At 38.2% G+C, this 9,667-nt stretch overlaps 1 protein-coding gene across 1 annotated transcript; it reads right to left on the bottom strand.

Annotated features, from left to right (window-relative positions):
• Positions 1 to 659: 659 nt before the first annotated feature.
• Positions 660 to 4,635, bottom strand: LOC136200983 (uncharacterized). The gene is made up of 3 exons (XM_065991500.1): positions 3,516 to 4,635; positions 2,065 to 3,320; positions 660 to 1,959 (listed from the first exon to the last, which is right to left on the bottom strand). Exons 2-3 carry the CDS (start codon positions 3,300 to 3,302, stop codon positions 753 to 755), a joined length of 2,445 nt encoding a protein of 814 aa, XP_065847572.1. The 5' UTR covers positions 3,303 to 3,320; positions 3,516 to 4,635; the 3' UTR covers positions 660 to 752.
• Positions 4,636 to 9,667: the final 5,032 nt, after the last annotated feature.

Here is a 9,667-nt window from a genome sequence, read left to right on the forward strand (position 1 = left end):
GTATTTGGATTCATTTTGTCAGAATTTGGCTTATAACAACCTCCAAATGAAAATTTTCAAGAGTTAAATGCTATTTTAAATAACTTTAATTCTTCAATTTTTTAAGTATGAGGTAATTTAGATGTTTTTTATGAAAAAAAAAGTTAATACTCGCGAGCTTTCAAACCGAATTTAAGAAAACTTAGCTTTATCTCATAAAATTTTGAACCAATCCCAAACTCAAGAAAATCATTGATCGAGACGAGCTCGACAAGCTTTGCTTATTGTTAGTGATATTTTGCAAATATGCTAATTTTCAACCTTGTCATGTGTGGTTATTGAGCGGGCGTGACAATTAAATTTATGGAATTTGCGCACCAAAATTTGAAATCTAAACGAGGCGATTGGCGAGGGATGCAGAGATTGAAAAAGTTCTTGTTGGGTCTCTAGCGTCGTTATAGAAACTTTGCTAGATAAATTGTTTTTATTTAAACTAAAGCAGGTAAATTAAAGAAGAAAAATAGAGGAAATTAAAGTGCGAAATTGACACGAAATTTTGAAAAAATTGATATTTTATTGATATAAATCAAGGTTTGAATACATATGTTCAAAGTAAGCATAAAAAGCAGTGGCGGAACTTGAATATAAAATTAGGGTGGGCCATATCAAACAATAAAATATAAAAAACAAAAATTCTATTTAAATAATTAAACAAAAATTTAGAAAGGGTAAACTATCCATACACCATTCAAAATAATAATGCGTTTTTAAGATTAAAGTGATGCTCGACGGTTTTTCAAAGATTTGAATTCATCTATAATGGTGTCAGAATCAAATTTTTCAGCAATCTCTCTCTCAATATGAACGACCAAACTATTAGCAAGGAATCCATCTTCCATTTTATTTCGAAGCCTTGTCTTGACTAGTTTCATAGCTGAAAATGCTCGTTCTGAAGTGGCTGTAGAAACAGGAAGTGTCAGTAAGAGACGAATCAATCTTGTAAGCAGAAAATATACCTTTGATTTTTCAGTCTTCTCTAGCACTTTAGAAAGTTCAGCCAATGTAGAAAGATCCTTTAAATTTGGATCACAAGGCGCATCAAGAATAAAATGTTGCAGTTGAAACTTCAAATTAATTCTTTTATGGTCTGAAAAATCCATAGGGTAGTATTTTTCTGCTAGCCTGCAAATGTTCTCAATATTGAATGCATTATAAGAATTCTTAGGAAGCAAAGACGAGCTCAGAGTTAGAAGTTCAATAGCTTCTTCACTAAACCGATCGTTCAACTCTAGCACTTGCTTGTCTATTGCCAAGTAAAATATTTCCCTCCTATAAAAATGATCCCATGTATTTGTTGCTACACTATCACCCCGTGCTTGAGTTCGACGTGCTGCATAAGGAGCACTGAAATCAGGAATACTAATGTGATGATGATCACAAAATAATTTGACTTTGTTAATAAAAGAATCCCAACCGTCATCCCTAAGTTTCTGTATAAGTGCCTTTGTAGTTCCAACTAAATGCATTGCATTAACAATATCTTGAGATTTTTGTTGCAAAGCTTGACAAAGTATATTTGTGATCCCCATCGTCTCCTTCATCAAATGTAGAATAAACACAAATTCAAATCCTTTTAACTTTCTATGAGCACCATCACCATCTCCTCTTATATGAAAATTGGCTCCCTTTTTTTTCATGTCTAGCAAAACTAAAGAAGTTGCATGATACATTTCTATCAAACTGCAAACAGAGAAAAAATGAGATCCCCAATGAGTATCTCCAGCTCGTTTCAAAGTACCTATTTGATTGCATCCTCTACCTTCTTCTTCTTCTTTTTCAAGTTCGGTCACTCTATGAAGTCTCAACTCTTCATATCTTTTTGTAGAACTACAAACGGTGTTAATAATAAAAGATAAATCATTGAAGAAGTGATAAACAGGAAATACTTCTCTTGAAGCAGCAACTAGTGCAAGTTGTAACCTGTATAAAACAAAATATAACTTGATTTAGTAAAAAAATATGGCCAATATATCAACAAGCTAAAAGTTCCAAGTAGTTAAAAAGTAATCAACTTAATATTCTCACCTGTGAGCAAAACAGTGAACATAATAGGCATATGGACAATCCTTAAGAAATAGTGCTCGTAACCCATTCCACTCTCCACGCATATTACTAGCACCATCGTACCCTTGGCCACGAATATTTTGAATGTCTAAACTATATCTAGAAAGGACAGTACAGATTTCTTGTTTAAGAGTCACTGCCATAGTATCTTTAACATGGACCAAATGAAGAAACCGTTCTTGTATAAATCCAGCACTGTCAACGAATCTCAACACAATAGCCATTTGTTCTCTTTTCGATTCATCACGTGATTCATCAACAATTATACAAAACTTAGAATCACCAATTTCTTCACGAATGTACTCTCTTACCTTCTTTGCAATAATACTAAGAATTTCCTTTTGAATTAATGGTGAAGTATACTTTGAATTATATGGAGCATTTTCCAAAACAACTTTTCTTACTTCATCATTATAATTTGCTAATATCTGAACCATTTCAAGAAAATTTCCACGATTTCTTGAACTAGTTGACTCATCATGACCCCTAAATGCACAAGTCTGAAATGTCAACCATCGAATAGAATCAATAGAGGTTCGAAGACGTAATCTGTTCTTCAATATTTTCTCCTCTGACTGCACATGTATAACATTTTCAATATGCTGAGATTGATTCAAGAGATCTTCACAACTTCTCATTGCATTATTATGCGTTGAACAAGGATCTTCTCCAATATGAGTGAGAAAAGCACAACGCTTTCCATCATTAACTTTTTTCCATTTATTAAATCCGCTAACAGTAAACACATCAGCCCCAAGACGACCACTTAACTTTTTGCTAAAAAGATAACATGCTAAACAATATGCAGCATCTTTTCCTTTAGAATATTCTAACCAAGAAGGAAAAAGTTTGAACCATACAGCTGAAAATCTACGAGGATGTTTTTCTGGACCAGAAAGAGGATACTTTTCTAGGTGAATTTGATATGGTCCCATTCTCAGATAAGCTCTTCTTATTTCATCTCTCTGATTAATAGGATATTCCCAAATTTGAGGACGCAATCCCGGATCACGTTCTAAATTAGCAATGTCAACTTCCTCGAATTCTAATCTTTGCAATTTAGGAAGATATTGCTCCGATTTAGTTTCTTGAGATTCTAAATTATGCTCATCTCGAATTGTTTCTGAAGGTGTTATGTTCTCGGACTCATCAATTCTTTTTCTCTTGAAAAATGCATCAATTGTCTTAGGTTTACCCATAGTCAATAAAGAATTTCCCTAACAACACAAATTTTCTTTCCATAGATTAGAATTAGCACAAAAAACTCAATTAAAATCATGACAATAAAAAAGATTGAATCAACTCCTAAATAACAATAGCACATTCAATTTAGGTTTTATATACCCCTCAATTTCAGATTATACAAAATTGATAATAATAAAAAAGAATGGAAGTAGAACAATTAAAGAAACCTGTTGAGAAGAAGAACTGAAGAAGCAAAACTGCTTACATCTCGCACAGGCGGGTCCAGAGAGGCGGAAGATTCAAGAGGCACACTTCTTGTTGTACTCCAAAGGAAGAGAATTCAAAATTAGAAAGCAAAAGTAAGAAAAAGGTAAAGTAGAGGTGATTAGGGAAATAAACTATATTTTAATTTTTTTTGGATTCTTTAGGTGTTTGTTTGCGGCTGATATAAATCAAGGTTTGAATACATATGTTCAAAGTAAGCATAAAAAGGAAAGTAATTACAATTGAAAATTTTCTATACTAAACATATAGCTAATTCAACTGAATTGAGAAAGCAAATCAAATACAAGGAATTGAAATGCAAATAATAATGAATTGGAATCCAACGACAAACTCGGAGCCATAATAGCTAAAAGAGGGGATTAAAACTAAAAATTGAAGAACAAAAACAAAAAACTTAAGAGCTAAGAACTAAAAAAAAAAGAGCACTGGAAAGAATCTTTGGTATTTTAAAAGGACACCTAATTAAGAATGGATGGTCTATTTATAGTATTTTAAAAGGACAATTTGTGTAATTAATCAACCAACTTCTCCTTGATTTTGTTTCAGCTTTTCACCAAAATTTGACACCTAATTAACTTCCCTAACTTCCACTAACCACCACCAACTACCTTCTAACTTACCTCAACTTCCACTAACCACTACTAACTCTACCTTCTAACTTCCCTCAACTTCCATGCCACATCATCTCACTACTTTATGGTTAGAGAGAGTTTTAAGGCTAGTCATAGGTGTAAGGAAGGTTTCGTGGGTTAGCTCATGGTTCCGTTCGGTGTACGTTTGCAAATCAGAGACCGACTTCAGTTAAGACGTGAGCACGTCCTGTCTCAAATTAAGCTATCATGGAAAAGCTGTAATTGAAAAGCAGTGGCCAACTTCAGTTAAGGCGTGGACGCATGACTGGACGAATTTAGAATAGAAAAAATGATATTTTCAGATTTGATTTGTGTGGATATTATTTTTAAACTTACTCTAAAATTTGCTATATACATAAGTATTTACATATATAAATAAATAAAATGTATTCACTGGGCCAACACTTATTAACAGCCTTAAACTCTACTATATCCAGGACAATAGGTCTCTAGTCGTTGATGAAGAAGAAGAATGAAGGCCTTGTTGTTATCATCTATACATCAATGTAAGTAATTAAAGTCCATGTAAAGTCTCTTTCTTTTTCTTTTTTTGAATCATGTCCATGTAAAGTCTCATTCATATTGATTAACAAGTCTCTACTTTTGAAGATAAACTAGGAACTTAGGCTACCTGCCTCACGTTCTTCCATCTCTTTCATTAATTTCCAAAGTAGGATGGGCTACTAGGATATTACTTTTGAGTAGGCATCTCAATGGGTATGAAATTTGTTAGTATCCATCATAGTTCTCACCCACTCGTAGTCGATCGCGACTCGTACGATTTGTTCTGATAATATTCTTTTGTTATCTTCAAACTTTCTGTCTCTATTAATTTTATTAGGATTGCATTAGATTTGAATTTTAACTTAATTGTTTGGTTTTTATAAAAAAAAAAACAAATTGTTTGGTTGATAACTTGATATAATTTCTATTTGAATATTAAAATTGCATTTTTAGATTAATATTTAAAGTTAAACATGGTTAATATTTTTTTATAATATTTTGAATTTGATATGAATTTTACAATTTGGTTCGATTCACGAGTCCCGATTCACAAAATGAAGATTTCATGTGGGAAACTAATCTTGCCTTCCTAGGAAAGCTCAGTTGGAACCTTCTTACAAATGATAAAACATTATGGGTTAATGTCTTGAAATCTAAATATGGTAGAGGACGTCAGGGGATGGAGATCTTTAAAATAAGAGGACAACAGTCGCTGAACTGGAAGAGTATTCTGGCTGGGGTAGCAGTAGTGAAGTTAGGGATTAGTCATGTGGTGTATAATGGGAGTAGCACCCGATTTTGGAGAGATATATGGTGTGGAGATACAAACCTACTTGCCATAATTAAACCAATTCCTGAGAATTGGATGAACTTGTTTGTGGTAGATTTTTGGATTACTGACTAGGGGTGGAATTGGTCGTTACTGTCTCCTTATCTTCCGCAACATGTATTGTTGAGAATGGCGTCTATTACTGTGTTTCCGCGAATGGAAGAAGCGGACTGCTGGTCGTGGAGAGGAACCAACTCAGGGGAATACTCAGTCAGTTCAGGCTACAGCAGAGTCTGTAATCAGTACACCGCTGAGGTAAATGACAACTCTTGGGCGAACTGCTGGAAGGTTGCGGTTCCAGAATGAATTCGGTATTTCATTTGGCTTGCGAAACACAATGGGATACTGTGTAACGAAAATAGGGTTCGACGAAAGATTTCGAACGATCTGTTGTGTGGTGTTTGTGGGCAAGTTGAATCTACCCTCCATATTCTGTGGGATTGTGAACAGGCGAAGAAGATTTGGCTGAATCTTGTGCCTACGACGGTGCAAAATAGTTTCTTTGCCTTATCGTGTGAAGATTAGCTAACAGTGAATATTTATACTCACACCGATGTGATTGGGCTGCAATGGAATATGATTTTCGGGTTTGCAATCTGGTGGATCTGGAAAACCAGAAACAATAGAATTTTTTATAGTAGAGGAGGTTCAGAGTTGGATTCAGAGTTCATCGTAGGACGGGCACGGGAGTACTGTGTGGCTATTAATTTAATCTCGACTTCTGGCATAAGAGGGAAAGAGGAGAGATGGATCTGTTGGAGGCCACCCGATGGGGACTGGGTTAAGATGAACACAGATGGTGCTAGTAAAGGAAACCCGGGCCTTGGAGCTGCGGGAGGTGTTCTTAGAGATGGAAATGGGAATTGGCTAGGAGAGTTTGTTGTTAACCTTGGAATCTGTACTGCCTTCCTAGCCGAGCTATGTGGGCTTTATTTTGTTTTAAAGATGGCGTGAAACCGGGGATACAAGAAAGTTGTTGTTGAATTAGAGTCAAGCCCCGCTCTTATGCTTATGACCAGTAGTTCAAGTGCTCACCATCCGTTAGGATTGTTAATCCGCGGTTGTCAGAAGATTCGGGATCGTAATTCGTTTAACTCATACTTATAGGGAAGGAAACAAAGCAGCTGACTGGATGGTAAATTTCACAGGCTCTTTCGCCTTGGGACATCACCAGTGTGGTGCGCCTCCTGCAGGCCTCCAAGATATTCTTTATGTGGATCGGACTGGCCGAGCTTCGGCTAGAATGATCAGTATCTAGCTCAGTTTTCTCTCCTCATTTTCTTGCTTTCGCTTTTGTTTTCTGTTTGCTTGCCCGGGCTTGTATGCTTTCCATTCTTACTAAAAAAAATGAAGATTTCAAGTCACGAGTCCAATCTTGATTTAACAACTATGGTATCCAGTACTATTCAATTCTAATGTGAGTATCTGAATCTTGTAAAAAGAGGCTTCAAACGAAAATGTGATTAGAAAATTACTGTTAAGGGTATATTAGGGACGAGAATGTGAATATTCCCTATGCTATCCGCTATTCACTATGTATATTAAATTTATTATTTTTAAAATAATAGTAAATTTAGATGTGACAAAAGAGTATAGATATTGTTTAGGATCTCGAGAATGCTGGAGACACTCCTAATCCTTACTTTTGAAAGACGAGAATGGGAGGAGTTTGATTTTAGCCAAGCATAATATTGGAATTTTTTAAAAAAAAGTACAGTTGTTTTAAGTTTTTGTAAGTAGATGATATATGTGATACAATTATTATTCACTAGAATTTATTTTTAATATATATTCTTTATATATAGTTAGTGTATTTCAACATGAATGAAGATGGAGAATTTTGAGATCTATCTTCTCTCTCTCAGATCTATTTCTCTCTTTTAGATCTATCTTCTCTCCCTCGGATCTATTTCTCTCTTTTAGATCTCTTTCTCTCTTTTAGATCTTTTTCTCTCTTTTAGATCTATCTCCTCTCTCTCTCTCCCTCTCTCGGCTAGGGTTCATGGTAAATCGTGTTAGGGATAGATCTAGGGATAGGGGAGCTGTGGCCGGCAAGGGGGGTCGGATCTAGAGGGGATTTGCAGCAAGGAAGGGGGCGGCGGCCTGGTGATTTGGGGCGAGAAGGGTGAGGCAGGTTTTGTTGGCGGCGAGCGTGCGCCTGGTGTAGATCGGGGCGGGGCGCTTGGCGGGGTGGAGGCAGGGGAATCCAGCGGCGTCGGTAGGGATCTCGTGGGCATGGATGGTGCATCGGCAGGGTTCTTGCGGGCGCCGCCCGTGCGGCTGGGGATGGATATTTGCGATCCACAGGCGGCAGATTCGGCAAGGTTGTCGCGGTTGGGTGCGGATCAATGGGAGATACGGGCGGCTGGGTTTTCTGATGTCGGGGGTAAGGCTCCCCCAATCTCGGGGGGAGAAGTGGGGAGGGGGGTGCCTGGCGCAGGGCTATGCGCCGATAGTGTTGGGCACTGCCCAGACGCTGCCGGCTCCTCGGTCGGGCAGTGGGCTGGGGCTGTCGGCGCAGTGCATTGCGCGGGATCCTCTCCTCCAAGCTGTGAGGGGCAGGAAGGGGCTACGACGGGGAGGCATGCTGCCTCGGGTCTGGATGTTTCTAATAATTCGGGAAGGGTGGGTGTTGTAGGAGTAGCTCATGGGAAGACGGTCTCCCCCAGACCTAGGGTTTAGATGAGCGAAATTGGTAAAAACTCTTGGAAGGACACGTTCATGGGGGTGGCTGAGGAAGAGCCGGTTTTAGAGGAAGTTTTATTGGTGGGAGATCTGATGATATGTTCTCGGATTCTGATGAGGAAGATAATGGCCAGGAAGATCCTTTCTGTCCGGTCATTAGACTTTCCGCTGCAGAGAAGCGTGAGCTTAGAGAGAAGTGGAAGGTGTCTTTGATTGTTACTGTCCTAGGTAAGCGAATTAGTTTTAACTATTTTGCCCAAAGAATACAAGCGCAGTGGGAAAGGAAAGGTAAAGTCAGTATTACTGACCTGGAAAATGACTACTATGTCATGAAATTTACCAGGGTTGAGGATTATAATTCGGTTATCAAGGGAGGCCCATATATCATTTCCAATCATGTTTTGGCCTTAAGGCCTTGGGTTCCTAATTTTAATCCTCACGACAGTTCGGTTAACAGGATCTTGACTTGGGTAAGATTCCCGGGCCTTCCCATTGAGTACTACAGTGAAAACTTTCTGAGTAAAATAGGAGGTTTGGTTGGTAAGGTCCACCATGTGGACAAGACTACAATTGGGGCCATTAGGGGTAAGTTTGTTAGGGTATGTATAGATGTTGATCTGGCTAAACCTTTACTTTCAAAGTTCTGTGTTCAGGATAAAGTGTTCTTTATTGAGTATGAAGGTTTACATAACATCTGTTATGATTGTGGCATGTATGGTCATTCTCAGGAGGGTTGCCCTAAAAGGGAGAGGGTTGTTATAGAGAGGGTTGAGAGTAGTGTGCGGATTACTGGAGGGAACTAGGGGTATGAAGGGAACTTTGGTCCCTGGATGGTGGCAAAGAGGCCTGCTAGACGTAGGAATCAACTTGCAGTGGTTCACAATCATCCCCCTGATATCAACACAAATTCTAAGTCCCTTTCTCCTAAAGCTACTGTTATTCCAAATCTCAAGGAGAAGCATGTCCTCAAAGCTAGAAAGGAGGCTGGGGTTTCTTCAATAGCCTTGCCTGGGTCCAGATTTGGGGCCCTGATGATTGAGGAAGTTCAAGAGTCGGACCAAGATGAGAATCATCTGGATCAGAGTATTCCAGGATTGGAGTCTGTAGATCCAGTCGAGAAGGTGGTTGAATCTATGAACCCGCTTTTTGTCTCTAAGGATGAAGCCCAGGGGGGACCCTGACCCTTGCAGCTAGAAGGATGAAGAAATCAAATGAGGTTAGTATTACTGTTCCTGGTATTGATCCTGGGATTGGGAAATCCATGGGAGTTAACAAAACTAATATGAAAAAGCTTAAAGGAAAACAAAAAAGTGGCCTTAACACTTTGGCGTTTCCAGATAAGAGGGGGCCTGGGGGTACCTCGGTAAGGCTCTCAGGAGCCCCTAGTAAATACCTGGCTTAGGGTAGGGGTGTGGTCAGTTGTCCTCCTTTCTATAGATTTGTT

This window comes from Euphorbia lathyris, chromosome 7, assembly GCF_963576675.1.
Source record: "Euphorbia lathyris chromosome 7, ddEupLath1.1, whole genome shotgun sequence".
Taxonomy (NCBI): domain Eukaryota; kingdom Viridiplantae; phylum Streptophyta; class Magnoliopsida; order Malpighiales; family Euphorbiaceae; genus Euphorbia; species Euphorbia lathyris.